Source organism: Neurospora tetrasperma (genome assembly GCF_000213175.1).
Source record: "Neurospora tetrasperma FGSC 2508 unplaced genomic scaffold NEUTE1scaffold_6, whole genome shotgun sequence".
NCBI classification, from domain to species: Eukaryota; Fungi; Ascomycota; class Sordariomycetes; order Sordariales; family Sordariaceae; genus Neurospora; species Neurospora tetrasperma.
Window position 1 is genome coordinate 1,261,412 of NW_009799104.1, and position 20,927 is coordinate 1,282,338.

Sequence of the window (20,927 nt, forward strand, 5' to 3'; positions counted from 1 at the left end):
ATGTTGGTCTTGCCGTCCTCTGTAGTCGCTCTTAGCCTATTGTAGTGGTCCAATGCTTGAAAATTGCTCGGATATCCCGTCCGGTTCGAGCCGCCTCGACAGGAAAAGCTGTTTGGGTAAGCATACTGTTAACGATCGGCATCGTCAGAGAGTCAATTAGAGCAGAAAGAACATACTGGTAAAATGGTCCTTGTTCACTCTAGGTTTTGTCATCTGTAACGCCTTTGATTTATGCGTATTTTAAGCATAGTTCATCCCATCCATCAGCCTCCAGATCTAGGCTTCAGGTTACCAATACCATCTTTTGTGGTCCGCTGGTGTGTAAAAATAGCACTTCTTGTTCTCCAAGCTGATCAAACCGCGAGTCATCTGTTCGACCACGCTGCAGCGTACGTTTCTTGGTGAAGTGCCCAAAAGAAAGAAAAGAAAAACCTCAAGCTTCGGAGAAAAATAAAAGGGCAGCTAACCGCTTGTCATGCCCTCATTAGTTCTCCCTCGGTGGTGTATAGCTCCTCTGCATTTCCGGAGGTGACCATGCTCATCACCCCTTCTGTCCCTCTGATTTAGACCAACCGGTCGTCGAGGGATCAAGGCCCAGTAATGTGATCAACGAAATCATAGACCAAATGCGTCTGCACCCGACATCCTGACCCAGGCTCAATAGCGCTTCGAAACCCTGGCTTCCATTGCTCCCTCGCCACGTTTTCTACCTCACGGCAGTCCGTATCGTAGTAGTAATCAGGTCTGGTCGTCTGCACCTTTCGGACAATGGAAAAAGCCTCTCGACAGGGCATGGTGGATTCACCGGGTCGAGGAGCCGGCAGAACCAAGTCGTCATCGTCTTCGATGTGGTTATCCAGACAACTGATGAGTTCGCCGATCTTGTCCTGGAAGTTTGAGTGTGAGTCCACTGAGGACTGTGAGTTCGAGGTCGAGGACGGGTGGTAGTAGCTACTACTTCTGCTGTTGAAGTCGAAGACCGAGGTCCGGCCTGGCGACTCCGTCGAAGAGCTGGCTGAGATGGTGGTGGCGGAAGGCGAATGAAAGTCGGTTGCCTGGCCTCTCTGGGATGCGGTAGGCATGGAGAGTAAAGCGGCAATGGGGGACATGTCTCTGGGAGAGGCTATGGGTGTGGGTTCGTAGCTTGGTAGGGAGGCTAGATTTCGAGCACAGTCTAGTTCGTGGGGGTGATAGGTGCGGTGGCGCGTTGGTACTGCACTTTCGCTGGACGAAATGCTGGCTAGGATGTCCAGACCATTTACGGGGGGCTGTCGGTGGTGATGGTGTTGGTGTTGCTGTTGAAGTTGCCGTGGCGGTTGATGTGGCTCGAACTGGTGTGACCGGGGCTGAGAGTAATGGTAGCCATCATGTCCACTTTGGCTCATGTAGAGGAGCTGCTCTGCAGGTGACTCATCCCGGGATTCCGGAGTGTAGACTGAAGGAGAGGACGCTTCACGGAGTCTCTGGTTCTCGGCCTCGAGTTCTCGGATATGCTTGAGAGCTGCATCGAGCCTTTCGCGGGTGTCAGCTAGAGAGCTTTCGAGCTCGGCAATTTTACCCTTCACTCTTGCCCGATGACGCCGCTGATTCTCCCTTTGCCGAGCAGCTTCTGCTTCTGGCAGTTTGGAAGAGAATTTGTGGACCTTGAAGGACTCGTTGGAAGCCATTGCTGTTGGCATCTTGGGCGATGGAGTGTGTGGTTTCCACAAGCTCGCTCCAGGTGGTCCCAACAAAGGAGAGGCAATATCCGGGCGTGAGCGTGAGTGAGATTGGATGGATGGGTGGGATGTCTTGCAGCTTGTCTTTCTCGATTCCGGGTTCTGCAGCCAAACACCGAGGTGCGTGGTTTGAGCGTTGGGATGTGCTTGGTTGCAGAAGTGGATTGAGAGGAAGAGGCGGAATCAGTCAGAGAAGGGAAGCACCGATGACAAACTGAAAATTTGCCAGTTTGAGGAACGAAAAACGAAGCTCATTGGTCAAAGTAGTTCTCATACAACGATCCCGGCTTTGGTGTTTGCGGTCCCGCTCCTGAGCGGTCGTCGTCCTTGAGAACGACTCGCTTGGGTGGCTCCACCCACTCCACATAAAAAATCACTAAACCCAATTCGGGGACTACCACCACGACAATTCCCCGATTCACGACAAGATGAGACTGTCACGGCACAAGACCCTCAATGGCCACGGATATAGTTATGGAACAGGAAAGATGGGAAGGCATGCTGGGAGATGGGTATAAAAGGAGGTCCTGACACCGTGGAAATGGAAGATCTCGAACATCTCCCAACATCAACTTCTTTTACTTTACTCAAACACAGGCGTCAACAACCATTCTTTGACACTCGTCTTTAACTCACCATCCACAACCACATCATCCTCCACCATGGATACCAGAAACACTTCCCAAATCTACGACGAGGTTGCCAAGCACTACAGTGCCGCCTCCCAGACCACCAGCGTCAAGTATGGCGAGACCGTCGCCAAGTCTTTTGGCTACACCGAGGAAGAGCTCGCCAACATTCCCGAAGGCGCCAACCTCGGTCTAAGCTGCGGTAACCCCCTGGCTATCACCAGTCTGCGCGAGGTAACGTTGATCCCTCTGTTTTATACACTTTTGTTTCATCGTATTTTTCTTTATTCAAAAAAAAAAAAAAAAAAAAAAAAAAAAAAGACTGACATGTCCTTCTACAACCAGGGCGAAACAGTAATCGACCTCGGCTCCGGCGCCGGCTTCGACGTCTTCCTCGCCGCCACCCGCGTCGGTCCCACCGGCCGCTCCATCGGCATCGACTTCAACGACGACATGCTTGCGCGCGCCAACTCCCTCAAAGCCTCGCGCGGGTTCCCAGACTCGCAAGTCTCCTTCATCAAAGGTTCCATCACCGCCATCCCCCTCGAGTCCGGCACCGCCGACTGCATCATCTCCAACTGCGTCATCAACCTGGTTCCCGAGGCCGAGAAGCCTTTGGTTTTCAAGGAGATGCACCGCGTGCTCAAGTCCGGTGGTCGTGTGGCCGTCAGCGATATCCTCGCCAAGAAGCCGTTGCCGGAGAAGTTGAGAAATGACATCGCCATGTACGTCGGCTGCATTGCGGGCGCGAGCGAGAAGCAGCAGTATGAGACTTGGCTGAAGGAGGCGGGCTTTGAGCAGGTGCTGATTCAGGATACCGGGGCGGATATCAATGTTTATTTGGACACGGATGAGAACGGCAACAGGGGCGGGTGCTGCGCTCCTCCTGGAACTGTGAAGGAGGAGGAGGAGAAGTCTTCGTCGTGCTGTGCGCCAAAGAAGACTGAGTGCGCCCCTGCTGCTGCTGCTTCTTCCTCGTGCTGCAAGCCGGCTGCTGAGACTACCTCCTCTTGCTGCAAACCCGTTGAGAAGAAGGAATCGTCTTGCTGCAAGCCTGCCGCGAAGCCTGAGGTCGAGGCCGAGGAGAAGGAGGATCTCAACGAGTGGGTGGGTTCTTACAAGATCTATGCCGTCAAGAACTAGACAGTAGAGCTCGGTTATCGCTCTGGGTCTAGAGGTAGATCAGCTGTGTCTGTTAGTGTATCAGTAACTAGGTAGCCTCGCAAAGACATCAAGTGTCATGTGAAGTGGTTAAGCAACAGAACATGGAGAGTGAGATATAGGTTGCGTGATCCAAATCAGTATATCGCCGGGCACGTTGAAAAATGGTCGCGGGTTGTATACAAGTCACAGTTTAGTTATTTTCATCAATATAGCAGAAGGCTATAGTCAGAATTTGGTGCAAAGAACCTGATTGAAGTTGGCAAAACTGTATAATCCGCATCTGTGGTCACGATGAAATTCAGACAACCGGCACTTTATACGAGTGTACCCTCAGATTTCGCCATTCCATCTTTCATCACAACCTCCACTTCCGCCTCTGAACAGCTGAGACATCACAAACCACAACCCTCTCGTACCCCGTGTAACAGTCTGAGAATCAATCGATAATAAGATTGTCATGGGACCTAGGTCTTCGCGGCCATGAAATGGAACTGTCAACGCGCCTTAGCATCACAAAACCTGCAGCTTCTAACACCACTTTGCGCGCTTCTTTCCGCGGGACAAAGACTCCGTTTGGCGGCCCGACCCATCGTCCTTGCGGTTATCCAACGAAGCCTCATCTCGTGATCTCTTCTTCCCAGAATCAGAGGGACCTTCCGTGAAGGAAGTCTTTGCTGAACCCTCCACATCAGCCTTCTTGACAGCGGCTCTCTTGGCCGCAGCAAACTTCATCTGCTCTTTCAGGGTATACCCCCCTGAGGTCTTCGGCACTGGAGTAGAAGTTGTCTTCTTCCGGGGACTTATTTGAAGTGCAGCCTCGGCCTCTTCTTCTCGCTCGAACTTTGCTAGTGCCTTTCTGATTGTCGACTGAGGGCAAATGGGCGGTTTTGAAGTCCTGGAACTACCCCTAGAAGACGAGCTGGCAGAGTTTTTGGTAGCGGTCCGAGAACAAGAGCTGGCACTTGTGCGAGAGATGACTGAAGACTCGTTTAGATCTGTCTTGGGCGACATGGAGGCGGAAGAGGAAGCTTTCGTTGAGGTTGACGAAGAAGAGTAGTAGCGCCTTACAGCTAGCTCTGTGGGCGACCCCACATCAACGTTGGATTGAACCTCACGAAGAACTGGGGCAGTCACCTTCCCTCTTGCAGCATATAGTGCCATTTGCTCTTTCAACGTCAGGGCCCTCTTGGCGACTGGTGGGCTTGTAGGGGAGCCGACTGAGGAGGCGGAAGCAAGAGCGGAAGCTGTCGGCGAAGTAGAGTAGTTGCGGTTGACAGATCGCTTGCTGAGTGGCTCTGATCCAGTTCTGGACGAAACCCGACGGGTAATCTGGGTGACTACCTTTTGTTTGGCAGCATAGAGTGCCCGTTGCTCCTTCAATGTCAGGGCCTTCTTGTTGACTGGCGGTGAAATGGTAGAACCGCTCTTGGGAGATGGCTCGGTAGAAGTCTTTGTGGCAAACTTCGAAGAGGGGCGCAAATTCTCCTTCATGACGACCTTGGGTCCATATCCGGCAGGGGCCGTTTTGGGTGACTTGGTAGTGGGCTTGGGAGCACGCCTGTTGAGATGTTTCGAAGTGACTGAGGTAATAGGCACCTGCACTGTTCTGAAAGCTGGCTCGGCGTCCCCTTTGCCAGCTACTTCTGCTTTCGCAGCATATAGTACCCGCTGCTCCTTCAGAGTAAGGGCTTTCTTGACTGGCGGTGAAAGGGTCGAAGAGCGCTTGGAAGATGGCGCGGAAGAGGAGTGATGATTGTCCATGGTTGTAGTCTTGAAGCCCGATTGAGTGGAAGTGGGTGTGGGATTCCTGGACATGGATCGATTGACGCGCCCCTTGTCGGGGTTCGAAGGGATAGAGTCGGGTTTTGAAGACATTACCCTGGTGGTTAATGAAGCAGCTTTGCCCGAAAATTCGTGTCTTTTTTTTAGAGAGAGTTGCCGCGGCAGCTTCGTGAGAGAGTCCTGAGGAAGATTTGATGTCCGTCGTTGGGATAGCAGATTTGGCCCTGGAGGAACAACGTGTAGGAGCCTGTTTGGGCGCAGCCTTTTTCGCGGGAGTCTTGTTGATAGTTTTCGAGGTGTTGCTGGCTTTCTTATTATGGGAGATGTTGTCGAAATCGTCTAGGTCGCGCGGTTTGTCTTCATCGAAATGCGTCTTGTCGACGACTTTCGAGCAGTTGTCCGTTTTTGTTCGTGTAATTGAGGGAAGAAATTGAGTTCAGGGTCGCTGATGGAAATACTCGAATTTCTACCCTCGGGGATTGTGCACAGCTCTATTGTGTCCAGGTCTGTTGCGTTCAGGTTTATTGTGTCCTGCCGGTCAAAAGGAACCTACCTAGTGAATAAAATCCTGGTGAATAGGATCCTGGTGAATTGTGTCAAGGTTGCTTTCGTCCGATGTCTTTCTCTTGGCCGGACGTGTGCTGATAGTAGCGCTCATATTGTTCTTCTGCTCAGAATTGCCGTCGGCAGTCGTCTCATCGTCTGAACCTTTTCTCTTATCAGTCGCCTTGATGCTGGAGGCAGTTTCCATAGTGGATGCGGCAGCCTTGGTGATAGCTGGGAAACTGAACGCTTCCATCATCTACTCTTTCCCTTTTGCTATGGTGACTGTGATAATTTCGCCCAATATTTTCTGCCCAAAAAGCTTGTTCTGAGTGCTGTCGTGGTTGAATATCTTTCTTTTGCCAGTAGTCCTAATGGCATTCTCCGTGGCGAATGCAACCACGTGTGGTAAGGGAGGCGCGATCTGAGCTTTCTCGACGGCCCTTGATGGGGAAATCGGCCTTAGGCATGGTAGCAGACGACTCAGGGATTGGAAAAAGCAGAGGACAGAAAGGTCTGGCATAACTCCAGATACTTCGCTGCTTCAAAAGACTTGTTCCACGAATTTTAAGCATCAATACACTGTCCAGCATCAGCATGTTCTTCTTCACGATCAAAGGAATCAAGGATAACATCCTCAATACCAGTGATAAGGTCGGCGTCATATAGCAGGAGGCAGGTGTTTTCTTCATGTCGACGTGCGGCCGTTCATGCTGCACAGCATCATCTTCACTTTCACACACCAACATGAGGTTGTCTTCTTGATCATCTTGCACAGCGTCCATGTCGTCAGCCCCGTTGCCAGTCCCGAACTTGGCGTCGGCGGGGTTCTCTCCATAGTAATCAATGTAGTTAACATTGTCGTCCTCATCCTGCTCTAAAAAAGAAGCCACGCTCACCTCGCAGCCTTCGGCGTTCTCTGCCTTATTCATCTCCATGTCGACATCTTCCATGTATCCGTTGTCGTCGACGTCAACCATGTCGTCATGCTCTCCAGAGTCGGCATCGACACGGACCTTCCTCGGTCTTCCACGTGGGCGCCGGGGCTCCGCAGGCTGCACACGGGCAGGCTGCATAGAAACAGGCTGCACAGGAGCACGAAGTTGAAAAGTCAGCGCAACATCAGGGTTGATTCTGTATCGGAATCGGCTGGTGGTTTTGGTCATCCAGAGCAGCCATTCCTGGGGCACGCCTTGAGATTTGGAAAGAAGAAATAATTAGCAGCTGTTCACTGGGCTCACGACATGTCTTTAAAGACGTAGACAAAGGAAAGCTCGTTTACTTACTCAGTCTCATAGAGTCAGCAGGGAAGTTCTAGTTCTCCGCTGTAACCGCCTCTGTGACCTCATCATGGATAATGCTCAGGACCTCGGTGCGCTTGCGGTCGATCCAAGAGTAACCCTTGATCTGGAAGCGCCAGATTCCTGCGGCGGGAAGTCCGAAACCGTACATGTCCATGACCAGGTAGACTCTATCATCAGGTCTATAAGCTGGTGAAAGACCGAATCGATATCGTTCGACTTCGCGTTTGATAACGTGGATATCCTTTGTGGTTGTCACTGCGGTGACTTCAAGTTTTATGTCGTTGTCGTAGTGGGCAAAGGGTCTGGGCAGCAGGATCGCTATGGGTGGAAAGGGGCTGTCGATGAGAACTCGGTCAAGGAAGGGAATTGCAAGGTCGGCATCGGGAGGACTATTGTTCGGTTGGGGTCGGGTTGACATGGTGAAAAGAGGTTGTTGATCTCAGCCATTAGTGGTGAATTCCAAGTGACAATATTTGTCGGAGACCGACGGTGTAAGAGGGAAAGATTGTGGTCGGGTTGACAAAGGGATACGTCTATTAAATATGTGCAGTTCGCGACATTTTGGCGACAGGTGAACACGACCTTGGAAGCCATGATTGGTAAACAGAGGCTCAGATTTACATATGAACAGGTGAAGGCATCCATAGTCCTATCATATGAAACCTTGGAGCCAAGATGCCAGGTGAATAGAGGTTGAAATTCCAGGTTCTAGCTCAGGTCCTACTTCACTTCACCTAGACACCACGTGGCCGGGAATATTATTTGTCTTGGGATCCATGGTCACCTTTAGAAGGGTCCAGACGAGTCATCCATTGGTTGCTATCGGTTGCTTCAAGGTTCCTTTCGCGGCTTTCCTTGTTCAAGGGCTTGTTTTTCAAGATCGAAAGGCAGCCACAAGACTTTGTCGGTGGAGTTGATCGCTAGGTAGATAGACCATCCATTAATATCGTCTGATTATGAAAAGAGTATTTTCAGTACTGGGCTTAGTCCATAAATAATTACAATTTCTGGAAGGCGACGATGGAGAGAAACAAACAGGACATACACATAGATTGTTGCCAAGTATGGAAACATACCAATAATATGGGTCTTCAAGGGAAAGGAAAGTGCTCTGGAAAGACACAACGACAGCGAGCCTCGAGAAATTATTGGACAATGTACCCCAATGAACAGAGAGCAGCGATCTGCTTACGTGGACTGCTAAAGGACCTTTCAACCCGTGAGTTCTTTCCGGCCAAGACCACTCTCTGGCACCTTCTGGATGCTGATTGACATGATCGGGTTGATAGGCTGTGATTAAGCAACTCTGGCCAGCGTGGGGTGTGGTCGTTCTTGTGTTCTTCCATGTTTCGCTTGCAGTTGGTGGATCCGCCAAGTGCGATATGTACCTACGCAGCGCTTCAAGTTGTGTTGTGCTGCAAAATATTCGGGAGGAGGCTAACACATGGAGAAGAGAGCAACTGTGACACTCAGCGATATCATGGCTCAAAGAAATGTTGAAACCTGAACAATGACCTCTTACTCCAACTGCTCTCTTTTCAGGTCTGTTAAATGTGCTTTTGGTACGGTACATTACCTATCTAGCGACCCAATATTGTTTGGTTGTTGCTAAGACTCCAAACAGTTTATTGAAATGGTTGTATTATTTGGGAGATCCCAGCGGTTAATGTTTGGAGATACAGTCCCACCTTCCTTTCCATCCGGAGAAGATGACTGCAGTAAATTGGTTTGCAATTTGGAAATGCACGGGAACACGCGTTGCCCTGTTTCGGACGGGAGCTCCTGCCGTGGAGAGCTCGAGCACTCACTGCGTCAACATCCCGTCTTCCTGCAGGAAACACTCGGCCAGTTTTACTGTACCCCGCCCTCATCCATCTCGACTTGAGGCACTTTCTCTTTCACGGTAATATTGGCCGTTTACAACGCGCCGGACCTTTGCGTAACTCTGTTGTTCCCCTCGTCCCTTCTGATCTTGTCGTTTCTTCATCTCATGATCATCCTCGCACGCGTCAATTTCAGACACTTGGGACACACTTGCCGTCTGGACTATGCGAATGAAGCCGCTGGAGAGGAACCAACACGGTGAGTCAAGATTTCTCATCCTCGCAGGACCATATCGGCCCGCTCTCAAAGGCACCTCTGAGCATTGAATCATGCCCAACAACGACTAGTCAAGAATCGCCATCTTTGAACAACAAAGAGCAGATTGTTAGCTCTAGCTCTGGTTGCGAAAACCCTCAAGCCACGGCTGAAGCCCAAGATCACGACTCGAAGCTTCAGGGATATGGTGGTCATGAGACTAAACTTGTCTCAGGGGAGGGCGACACTGAGAGACTACAAGCATGTTTGAAGCACCCCGAAATATCTGATGATGCACAGCCTGCATCAGGGACACATTCAAAAGGGGTTGAGAACATAACTACCAAAACCACAGCAGCGTCTGGAAAACCCTTAGCAAAGCCATCTTTACTACAATCCCAACCAGCTCCGGCGGCGTCTCCGCGACAAGACGGCTTGATGCTACATGGTATGCTAGAGACAAGGAACACCGCCTTCCCGTCTAGTAAGTCTGACGCTTCGGCTCCCTCTCGCAAATTGCTACCCGGGACTTCTACTCTTCAGGGTCAATTGGCGAAAGAAAATAACGTTGGGCTTCCCAGGCCAATCCTTAACAACACCAAGAAGACGAGTTTGCCGCCAAATGCTTCCAACTCTCCCACATCCCCTGATCGATTGTCATCCGCGGCGTCTGGGAAGGCACATCAGCAGAAGAAGCCATCAAAACCTTCATCATCATCATTTGGCCCGCGCTACAAACAGGCATCTGGTTCGACCATTGCGAGCGTCTATTTCAAGGGTAACGGCTCTTATTATACGCCTTTCAACTCGGAATCCCCGGGCGTAAGCAAGCATCCCTCCAAACGTGCAATGAACGGTACAGCGAGCACGGAATCTAAACTACGCCCGTCGTCTGAAAAGGGCCACCTGGAATTATCATCCCAACTGTCTCAGCCCGTCCCTGGAGTTTCTGCTCTCACTTCCATGGACCCCCGTCAGAAAAGTCAGCAAGCTCACTCTGAGATTTACGGATCTACCAGCTCTTTGAACCAGCTCCACAAGAAATCGAAAGACCCCGATCCTTCGGAGGATACCCAAGAAACATTACGGGATGACCGAGCTTCAGAAGACTCGGAACTGTCTGACGTCGAGAGTATTGATCCTCGGTCCTTCAGCTCCAATACCACCGCCAGTACCCTGGGTCGACTTCCTGGGCTCATTATCGTCGATAGTGACGATGACGATGACGATGATGACAACAACGACGACGACGCTCGGGTTACTTACGATGCTGAGAAGGACGACGGTGGCCGGGAAAACGATGCTTATGCGGACCTTCCTGATAACAGTGTATCAGTTACGAATACATCTTGTCCTTATACTAAACATACCAAAGACTCGGCCCTTGATGATACTCCGTACAAAGTCTGCAAAGGTAATGCTTCTGTCAATGCCACTGAGGTTTCAGATGACGCCGGCTAACATGTGTAACAGATCAGTTCGGTAACATAACCAAGACAGAAGGTGCACTAATACCCATCGGCTATCAATTCTTTGATGGCGATTTTCCGTGGATATGTCCTGTCCGATCCTGCAGAACAGTGCACCCATCCATCAAGGCCCTGGGGAACCATTTTAGCGTGCGTCGTTACGTCTCCTGTACCTTCGCTGTTTCTTAGGTTACCAATCTACATGTAGAGACCTGCTGATGTGCTAACTTCCTGCCTCAACTCTCTAGCATGGACACAAAGGAGCTTGTTACAATGATAACCTGGATGGTACTTTGACATTCTTGGGTCAGTATACCAAAATGCTGAACAAGCAACCTCCAATCATTGTTAGCAAGAAAGCCATGAGTCTTGATGACTCGCCAATGCTCGAGCCGTCGCATACAGTAGCGAACCATTACAAGTTCATTTCCGGGCTTCCTGGAGACAAGTTGAATGAGCACACGCAGAGGCGTCAGTCACAGAGCAATCAGCTTGTATCTGGCCAGGCTATTGTTGCCGTTCGAGATTCTCCCCTACCGAAACCCGAAAAGACCTTGACTATGGCCGATCCAGATCGTCCTTATAACATGTGGCCTAGTATGTTTTTCTTTTTTCCACCTTACTATCATTATAGGCCCGCAAAGGGGCAGCGCCACTAACTCTAGGGCTGTCATAGATGCGACAGGGAAGCTTGAGCAACTCTATGGTGGCCTGCTTCCATCTGGATGGACTCCGTACTATGAGTATCCGAAGCGCCAGTGGCTATGTCCAATCCGGTCATGCCAGTGCTTGACGAAAAGCCGGTATCAATTTGGCCGCCACTTCTTGGTCAGTACACGTCCACTCACCTAGTCGTGGACGGCTTTTGCTAACAAGGCTTTCAGACCCATCGTGGTTGTCACATGAATGACAACCTTGATGGGACGTTTACCATACTCCGCAGCCCATCTCAAGCTCAGCTGGATGATAAGGATTATACCGACGCACCCTCAGCTGTCGTCTCACGCGAGCCATTGGACATTGAACCTATCCAATCGCCAAAGATCAGAGTCAAAGATCCATCAGGTACCCAGCCTATTTGGTTCAGCCTCAGTTTGTATATGAAGTCAACCACAAAAGGGCATGGGAAAGCTGTCAAAAATACCACACCCTATTCTGTCCCAACAAAGAATAAAATTGTACAACCAGGACTGAGGGAGACCCCATTGAAACTGGTCACAGAGGTTCACTCTGACGGGGAACTCATTATGGCCAGCAAGGATCGGAAATACACTTTTTGGTGGGGCAAGTCATCTTCGTGGTATATTCTGTCACTGATTAGGAATTAACACGTTTTTTTTGTCGACAGATGCGGATCGGAACCTCAAGGAAACACGTGGTGCCTTGATCCCAGAAGGGTATGAGTTGGATAAGACTTGGCCTGGCCGACCATGGATCTGCCCTATTCGCTCTTGTCGAGTAGTTTGCAAGAACACTTGGAGTTTAGGATCACATTTTGTAAGTTGACCATGGCTCATGTCTTTTTCATTACTTTAAGCAAGGCGCTTACACCGAACTTTACCAGACGAAAATGCATTCATCAGTTAGCCTAAACGATAACAAGGACGGCACGTTCTCCATTGTAGGCACGCACCAATATGGAGCACCTCGTGTGGTATCAAAGCGCCTCGTCAGTCTTCATAAGGATCCAGTCGTCGAAGCATGCCTTCCCGTTCTTAAGAAGGTGGAGATCGAAGAGGAGGAAAGAAAAAGAAGTCAAATGGAGAGTTCCACGCACAAATTCACCACAAAAAAACCTGCCACGAACTCAGAAGAACTCTGGAAGTACTTATGCAGCATGGTCGACCGCGATCTCACGAGGCCGAGTCATCCGAGCTTCAACCATCTTATGGCCCTCCCTCGAATTCGAGATTTAAACATCATCGACAAGAAACTGGACCCAAAGCAACTGAAACATTCAGCGCTAGGAGTGGCTTTGGTTATTCAAGTAACAGGAGTGGAAAGGCTGGTAAAACAATGCACAGCATGCCGCCGCGGAGATGGTCCGTTCTACGAGTGTGTCAGCATATGCCCGGAACTTGCCCATGAGATAGCCGAGTCGAGTCCACAGTTGGTGACATCGCCCACCAATCGCTGGTGTTGTATGAACTGTGTACTCAATAAGTCGGCCACAATGTGCAGTCTCAAGGCTTCTATGCTGGAACGTTTGGAAGACGGCAGAGTTAAAGAAAACATACAACAATGGATGATATCTCCACAACGACATGCAGCCATGGTCAAGCGGAAGCATGTTTTTGTGGACGATGAGGCGGATAAGGATGTTGACCTCTATCGTCAAGATGCAACCAGCTTTAGCTATCGACGATCTGGGCGTCTAAGGTCACTAGCTGAAACCACGCCTTCCGAGTCACAGAAACGGCCGTTCGCTTCGACGGATATGGCGTCTGCAGCCTCTCAGGTCGTTTCAACTACACGGGAAGAAATTGCGAGCTCTCTGCGAGGCTCGAAACGAATTCGTGGCACGCAAAACGCTCCTCGCCAAGATCCTACACCGAGCGCGATCCAAGAATCCCTGGAAGTAGAGGATTGGGAAAGGGAAGCAAAAGCTATTCCCAGAGAAAACGGTCCTTCCGACAGTAAGTGCTTTGACCAACCATCCCGTCCTTCTCTTGGTTCTCATGCTCCTCCATTTCTTCTTTTCTCTTATGAAGCTACTAACCCCTTCTCGCCTCGAAGACCTCGCCCTCTCCTCCTCTTACAATCTACCCACCCACCAAAACTCCTCCACCTCCTCCATCCAAATCTGTGCCTCCTCATCTTTCTCTCTCCACATCATAAAAATCCCCGTGGGAGGCTCTCATGAACTCCCAGCCACATCAGACGTGTCTCCGTCATCATCTTCCCGAAAACAACAGCATGAAACTCGCATGTGCACCGTCATTGCTGGCAAGTTGCGAGTCAAGATAAAAACAGTGGAAGACGAGACAGAAGGTATGGAGTTCAATATTGGAGTGCATGGCTTGTTGAAGTTGGAAAAGGAGATGGAGTGTAAGTTTGAAAATTGGGGGTATAATGAGGCGGTTTTGCAGGTCGTTGGTGTTAGTGGGGAGTAGATGAGTTTTTGCTTGGAAGAGATTTGGAAAGAGACGGCTGGTTGACGGTGTTTGATTGAGTATGGTCATGGAAAGTCAAGCACTTGCGTTGGGTACATGAATAACTTTTGATGGTCTTGAGTACTTGAAGATTTGAATTGGGTGTATGAGTCAACATGTTGAAAAAAGTCATGATGCCCGGTCATAGCGACCATGCTCAATATACCTACCGGATGGATTCGCACGCTTCGTTTGGGGCTTGCTTGGATGAGTTGACTACGACAAACATGAAGGGCTAGGGAAATGGGTAACACCAAGCTTATTGGCGAGAACATGCATTAGGAAACAAGAAGTACTGTATTGAGTATTGGCTAGAAGTAGTCCTGTCAGTAGAACTGAGTGCTAAAATGTGATAGAAATACACGCAGGTAGTGTGTTGTGTCCTTGTAAGCGGAACCTCTATTTTTGCGAAGACCTGACTTTTGTCTTTTTTCCTTTCTTTCCGCCTTTTTCGCTCTTTTTTTTTTTTCTTTCTTTCTTTTTTTTTTTTTATCCTTGCGGCAACGACAGTAACCTTCCTAGTCTGGAGTCAAAAGGGGGTAAACTGTTTGCTGATGACTGGACGATATATTGTCATTGAGTCAATCATACCTACGTTTGCTCTCAATTCCTGTTTTCCCACCCCCAAATCAATCCCCTTGGCGTACTCCTCCTCCTCCTCCTCCTCCTCATCTCCCCCATCCTCAACACAGCTACCCAACCCAACATCTCCCGCCCCCCCTGGTCCTCCAATTTGCCCCCGGGACTACCCCCTCTAGCAAAACCACCGATTGCATTATTAACACCGTTTGCACCAATTTGTACAACGGAACGGGGGATATGAGACTCGTTTCTTCTATTTTTTTACTCGCCTCCCTCAGGGACCATAAGAACATCTGAAAAATGAGTAGTTGAGCAGTAGTAGAAACAGCAGGCGGAGGGAATGGTGAGGATAGAGGGGGCAGCATGACCTAACTGAAGTACGCCGTATTGTCAAGTTTGCAGTTCCCATATGTGTACCGTAGAGGTATGGACTCGAACCGTTGATATTTACCTTTAGGTTTCTTGGAAATCAGGCATAATCACTAAGCATACTGCAACATTCATGTCCACCAGAATTTGCATGGGAATGGGTGGTTCTGGATGTCATCATCATCCAACACCTTTGAAAAGAAAGGTAGGTGGGAAAAGGCAGGAGGGCATTAGAAATATTGGATTTACAGTGCTTCGGGCAGGGTAGCCACACGACTCCCCCACTTAGGTATTTTGGTGAGCATGAAATGCACATATTCGGGCAGTTTGCTTACAGATTATGCCTGATTTCCAGGGAACCTAACTAGGTATCAACGGCTCGAGTCTATACGGTAGGGGGATTGGGTGGTCAAGCAGGTTCGTTGTATGGTGAGCGGGACCTAGGTAGTGCAGGTGGCGGAGATGGTGCAGGCTGGGTTGGTGACAGTTTTGGAGAAGGAGGTGTCTACCTAGGAGGGATTGCTTGAGAACTGACCTAAGTTTAGGACATTCAGGTGCGTACCTACCTTGGTTTGTGTTGGTGACTATTCCTGGACTGATGATCACTGCGGTGCTTGCTCGATGGATTACGCATGATTTGTAAGTGGATGTTATGATCGTGGCGGTGAGGTAGATAGAGTAGGATGGAGGTAATTATGTATGGTCTGAAAGTACGTTCAGTTGCTAATGGTCAGGGTGGTCTTGGTACAGCGGAATACAAATTAGGAGGTTCCAAGATTTGGGGTGGTGGTGGTCTTTCTAAATGGTGAGTGGTTTCTGTTTCCATGCTCGCGCACTGGCACATCCCAGCAAGTCAGTAATGTGAGTGGCGGAATGAAGGATTGAGCAAGTTGTATGCTCGATTTGGACTTGGTATTGTGACTGGTCTTTTCTATGTTCTCTTATGCTTCAAGACTTCCGGATGTTGCTGCTTTTTCATGGCAGAACCCGCAGATGGTTGGGGTGCAGCTGAGATGTACCTATGCAATTGGCAGGAGAACGAGCAGCATGCAAGGAAAGAGCAAGGAACGAGGAAGCCGCCTCGCCAGGAATTGAAGCTCGGCGTTCCAACAGAGCTTCCATTGCTCCCCCTTTGCTCTAAAGGAAACAGTGCCTCCTGCTCCATCTCCAGCTACAGTATCTCTACACTTGCAAACAAGAAAAGCCACCGTTTAAACACCATCTCCCCAAAATCTTTTCTTTTTGCTTTGCCCCCCTTCACACCATTACTTGACTCTCTCAAAACCAGGACCATCAGTCACATTACTTCTTGTATTGTCTCCAATATCTCTTGCTAATCATACTCGCTTACTCATATCACGAAAGTGCCTATCTAATCATAGTCATGGTGCCTTCCAAGTCACATATCTTTCCCAACAACATGGGACCTCATACCAACAATCGGATGGGGCAGTCTCGGCCACCTAATGGAGAAAACTCGACAATGGCGCCTGTTACCTCGCATACCTCTTCGATCGAGATGGGCCCCCTTGTTGACAATGACACGGACCATTTTCAGCCATCCAAGTCAGAGAATATGGACTGGATGAGGGACTTTGGATTGGTAGATGAAGGTTTGATTCAGCAGCCTACCCCATCCAGCGAGTTTTTCCAAAGCCAGTCCAGAGGTAATCGCCCTTCAACTCTTATCTATTTCGTAATCAGAGACTGACCTCACGCAGTTGAGCCACAGGCGACACAACAGGGAGCTCAAGAGCAGGGGCAACTTATGTCATCCACCGACTTTGATCGAGCGTGTACCGCGGATACCAAAGCATCTGTTGAGGGTAATCAAGTTCGAAATGACAACAACAAGGCTGAGGGATCCGGCATGAAAATTGACCAAGCCCAATGGCAAGAGCTGAAGGACGACAACATATGTATTCAAGAAGCGATTGGAGGTCTCCATTTGCACTCGACCACCCACTACCAATCTCTGCTCAAACAACTACAAGACAACAGAAGGTATTTCGAAGTCCTATTCGAAGACCTGAAAAAACAGATGGAGGAGTCTCTCAATCAAGGAAAATCGCCTGCTGCAGTGACAGTAGAGAGTGAACTAGCGCAGGAAAAAGAACGACGCCGAAAGCTGGAATCGGACTGTCAAAAACAGGCGCAGGAAATAATTGAATTGAAGTTGGAGGTTCAGGGGTTGTTAGGAATTTGCCAGCAGTTGAATGATAGAATTTCCAAGTTGGTACAGCAACCTCAAGTCCAAGGAGCGCCAGTTCAGCAATTCCAAGCTCAGCAACTCCAAGCTCGGAAACGCCGAGTTCAGCAACTCCAAGCTCAGCAACTCCAAGCTCAACAATTTCATATGCAAGCTCAGCAACTCCAAGCCCAGCAATTCCAAGCCCATCAGCCCCAAGTCCTGCAACCCCAAGTCCTGCACCTCCCAATGGAGTTGCCCCAGCAGTTTCATGAACACTTGATGAACTTTTGCCAGTCGGTACCCATTCCCCCCGAACTAAACGGAATAGGGAACAGCTTTGAACAGCACTCAGGGCTTAAAGAGCACCAACAAGGGCCGACATCAGTTCCCACCTCTGCGGACTTCCAGTTCGGATTCTCGACTAACGGAGTTTTCGAGGGATCTAAGAGAATGGGAAGGCCCGAAAACCAGAAAAGAGGACGTCAAGACTTTAATGCCGCCCAACAAGAAGGGAAACAGGAGAGAAGAATTCGGAAAAGCTCCAGTAACGGTAGATTTTAAGCTATCCTGAAGAATAAAGGGGAAACCAGGGCAGCAAAGGTGGCAGGTAGTAGTCGCTAAAACTCCTTCACGGGAATACTAGCACTCTCAAAACGAGGTTTTTCTGCTGCAGGGAGGCGGAGATGAACGGCAAAACGCATGTGTTCGGTGTTGGGAAAGTCTTGATATCATCAGCGAAGGGAAAAGGAAAATCACAGCTCTGCACTTTCGAGGTGATTATATGGTCAATTGGTTAAGGAAGAAAGCGAATGATTCATGGAATCGGTGCTGATGGGGTGTTTGCGATGGTTTACAAAAAGTGAAAGAAAACTCTTCAACGGGGGAAAATGGCGGCATAATGCACAACGAGGGCAGAAGAAAGTTGGATTCATGTTCTCACTGGAGCATTCAGGCATGCGTTAGCGTTTGTGAAGTTTCAAGAAATAAGGTTAGAATCCTTTGGGTAACATTGGGTACCAAGTAGCGTAAACATTACCTATAGGAGTCATCGCATTCATTTCCCATCACAACCATTCTCGAAGTGAGAGAAAATGTCCATCGTTGCCTGTAGACAAGACAATAACTTGCAAGCCACAGCCTACCAATCACACCTGATCCTCCTGCATATATCCTTCCCAACCAATTCCTGCCGTCCTCTCGTCAACGTTCTATTCTGAAATCAGGCACCATTACGCCCGACCACAAATCGACCCGGCACCCGTCGTTACACCACCCCTATGTTCCCAGATCTTGGTCATGGCGGCAACCTCAGCTTCCTCAAACAGTTTCTTCAAAAAAGATCTTCATTAGCCTAAACCCCAATTAAGCTTTAAGGCTGAAAAAGCCCACGGCACGAAATTGCTCCGATTCACGAGTAAGCAACAGGTCTTGGCATGCACTGTAATGGACCCTTAGACCTTAGTGTCACACCCTTAAGACCCCTATTCCTAGCTTCCATCCTCTTTCCCCAGATACAGTCCTCGCATATATTTGGAGGAGGAGGAGGAGGAGGAGGAGGAGAGCCCCCCTTCCCAAGTTGAGGAAAAGGTTTCTTGAACGCCACTACAGGGGGGGAAAGTTGATTGACGGGGTACATAGAGGTACCGTACTGCTTGCTTTTCTTTGATTTGACAACATGTGACATGTCGGTGCTTGCTCCAGCCTTATTAGTGTAGGTAGGTACCTGGTCCTGTAATTTCCCTTGGAACCCTGATGTTTAATGTACCTATGTAAGTGAATGAAAGCTTTTGTGTTGTGATGTGATGTTAGGGCATGGTGAAGCTGGGGCATAAAATAAGTGTGGCTTGGATGGCTGGAAAAGAAACAAAAAAAAAGTGATGGATTGCTAGGTAAGTAAGTAGCTCTTTGCTACCTACCCTAGGCAGGGGACTACACTAGTAATGTAGTTCAGTAAATGCAAAAGATTCATAGAGACCAATTTGAAACTACCTACCCATTGTTTAGAGATGATCTGCATTGTGTTAGACTATACTGCGTATGGACTGCACTGCACAGAGTTGAGCTAGGAGTCCCCTGGTTATCAAGGCTTGGGGACCGTTGATCTTGTTCCCTTGAAGTGGTACGGGCCCATGGCAAGCCTTGATTGGTGTGGTGCTAGGTGCAGAACTGTGCAGTGGTCGACACTTTGTTTGGTCAAGTGATGCGGGCTTGAATACTTGATGGCGTGGATGGCGTGGACGGCCCTAGTTGACGTACAAGTTTCGCGGAGTCACCGAAAGCCATGAGTGGATGGATGGACGGCTGGACACGGTGTGATGGTTGGGGTGATGGAGAGATGGAAAAGAAGGTATAAATAGTTCATCGCGTCCAGACTTGCGGTTGGGTTACACCTTTCCTGGTCGAGGTTATAAGTCTGGTGTTCTTACTCCCAGCTTCAGACTTCTCGACCAACCAACCAACCCTTCGCCCAGGCGTGAGCTCAGCTCCAAAGCGACTTCACTCACTCCCGTCTCCTTGTTCTCGTAACCGAAAAACGACAATCAAGCCCAAGGCAAGATGCGCATGCAAACTCTAGCCGCCCGCGCCCTCCTAGGCGGACTCGCCTACGAACGGCTTCCCACCGTGCCTGGTACCTCGCCCAAACCAAACCAAGGTCTCGTTGCCATTGGTACCGGTAGCAATGCGGCGGGTTGTGGTATAGGCGAGACGACATGTGGAATCGGGTGTATGCCGTTGGCTAGTACTTGCTGCTCTGGGTATGTGATCGATCCATCCAACTCTTGCGGCAGAAAACCAAAAGGTGCTGCTTTGTGGACGATGATGGGCTGACGGTTCTTGACCATATTCTAGAAAAGGATACTGCGACCCAGGCGAATACTGCACCGTAAGGGATACCTGTTGTCCGATTGGCAAGACCTGTTCGCCTGGTGGTGGGTGTGATGCTGGAAAGGTACTTTGTGGTGATGGGTAAGAAACTAGTTGCCGTTTTCCAGGTCCTTTCGCGATCAGTTCAAGTCAATCCTCGTGCTGACTCTTTGTTCTCTCTCTTTACAGTTGTATGCCCGCGGGCGCCGTCTGCTGTCCCGACCATGGCTATTGTGACGCCGGCGAAGTTTGTACTGACCACGGAACTTGCGCTGTTGGTTCAGGTGGTGGAGGTAGCGGAGGCGGGGGCGGTAGCGGTTCCAACACCTGCAGTGCCGCCGGAAAGGAAAACTGTGATGTCGGCTGGTGCATGCCGCTGGGAAGTGTCTGCTGCGCTACCGGCGAAGGGTGGTATTGCGATGTGATTTGACCCTTTTGACATGCCAGTCGATTGCCTTTTCGTATAGGAAGCAACTGACGAGAATAAATCATCCAGTCCGGCTTCTACTGCACAGCAACCGGCTGCTGCAGAAACGGTAGGACCTGCAGCAGTTCAGGAGGCAGCGGCTCTGGCGGAGGTGACGGTGGCGGTGGTTCCAATCCCGCGCCCACGACGACAACTCGGACGCAGGCACCGGCGGTGACATCGTCTTCTTCTTCTTCCGTCGCCGCGCCACCAGTGCAGACAGAGGATTCTGCTAGCGGCGATGGCCACCCGGGAGCGACGATGCCGCTTCATCCAAGTCTCAGCGTCGATGATGGGACTACACCGTCTAGCACGCCAATGAGCTCCACGACGTCAAGTACTTTGTCTTCGACGCGGGCTGCGCAGTCCACGGGACTTTCGACGGGAGATGTTACGCAGCCGGGAGGAGCTGGTGTGCTGTCGGTATCGGTCGGGCTCGTTCTAACTGCGGTTGTAGGAATGGTGGGCTTCATGCTCCCTATTCTTTGAGACGAGGTGTGCATCGGCCAATATCTTGTTTAATATGACCCTAGTTGCCGGAGATGAGGATGAACAAAGTTGCTTCAGGAAGCATTGAGACAGGTCGAGATCACTTCGTGTTTCACCGCAGGCAA

General features: G+C 49.9%; 7 protein-coding genes across 7 annotated transcripts; 4 read left to right on the plus strand and 3 right to left on the minus strand.

Annotated features, from left to right (window-relative positions):
• Positions 1-587: 587 nt before the first annotated feature.
• Positions 588-2,382, minus strand: NEUTE1DRAFT_103693 (uncharacterized protein; the record flags this gene model as incomplete). The annotated part of the gene is made up of 3 exons (XM_009855910.1): positions 588-1,797; positions 1,934-2,028; positions 2,368-2,382. The coding sequence occupies 3 exons, from the start codon at positions 2,380-2,382 to the stop codon at positions 588-590; spliced, it is 1,320 nt and encodes a 439-aa protein (XP_009854212.1).
• NEUTE1DRAFT_148625 (uncharacterized protein) lies at positions 2,381-3,490 on the plus strand (the record flags this gene model as incomplete). The annotated part of the gene is made up of 2 exons (XM_009855911.1): positions 2,381-2,581; positions 2,693-3,490. The coding sequence occupies 2 exons, from the start codon at positions 2,381-2,383 to the stop codon at positions 3,488-3,490; spliced, it is 999 nt and encodes a 332-aa protein (XP_009854213.1).
• Positions 3,491-4,039: 549 nt separating this feature from the next.
• On the minus strand, positions 4,040-5,272 carry NEUTE1DRAFT_103695 (uncharacterized protein; the record flags this gene model as incomplete). Its single annotated transcript, XM_009855912.1, has 1 exon — positions 4,040-5,272. The coding sequence occupies one exon, from the start codon at positions 5,270-5,272 to the stop codon at positions 4,040-4,042; it is 1,233 nt and encodes a 410-aa protein (XP_009854214.1).
• Positions 5,273-6,501: 1,229 nt separating this feature from the next.
• On the minus strand, positions 6,502-7,558 carry NEUTE1DRAFT_16241 (uncharacterized protein; the record flags this gene model as incomplete). Its single annotated transcript, XM_009855485.1, has 2 exons — positions 6,502-6,906; positions 7,169-7,558. Coding segments are annotated over 2 exons (795 nt in total), but the record flags the coding sequence as incomplete, so codon positions are not given.
• Positions 7,559-8,849: 1,291 nt separating this feature from the next.
• NEUTE1DRAFT_103696 (uncharacterized protein) lies at positions 8,850-13,801 on the plus strand (the record flags this gene model as incomplete). Its single annotated transcript, XM_009855913.1, has 9 exons — positions 8,850-8,858; positions 9,250-10,633; positions 10,693-10,838; positions 10,937-11,285; positions 11,323-11,516; positions 11,573-11,911; positions 12,057-12,185; positions 12,253-13,324; positions 13,425-13,801. The coding sequence occupies 9 exons, from the start codon at positions 8,850-8,852 to the stop codon at positions 13,799-13,801; spliced, it is 3,999 nt and encodes a 1,332-aa protein (XP_009854215.1).
• A 2,374-nt stretch (positions 13,802-16,175) lies between these two features.
• On the plus strand, positions 16,176-17,530 carry NEUTE1DRAFT_103697 (uncharacterized protein; the record flags this gene model as incomplete). The annotated part of the gene is made up of 3 exons (XM_009855914.1): positions 16,176-16,458; positions 16,513-17,463; positions 17,502-17,530. The coding sequence occupies 3 exons, from the start codon at positions 16,176-16,178 to the stop codon at positions 17,528-17,530; spliced, it is 1,263 nt and encodes a 420-aa protein (XP_009854216.1).
• A 2,008-nt stretch (positions 17,531-19,538) lies between these two features.
• NEUTE1DRAFT_148626 (uncharacterized protein) lies at positions 19,539-20,802 on the plus strand (the record flags this gene model as incomplete). Its single annotated transcript, XM_009855915.1, has 4 exons — positions 19,539-19,738; positions 19,833-19,949; positions 20,037-20,268; positions 20,344-20,802. 4 exons carry the CDS (start codon positions 19,539-19,541, stop codon positions 20,800-20,802), a joined length of 1,008 nt encoding a protein of 335 aa, XP_009854217.1.
• Between the last annotated feature and the right edge of the window lie 125 nt (positions 20,803-20,927).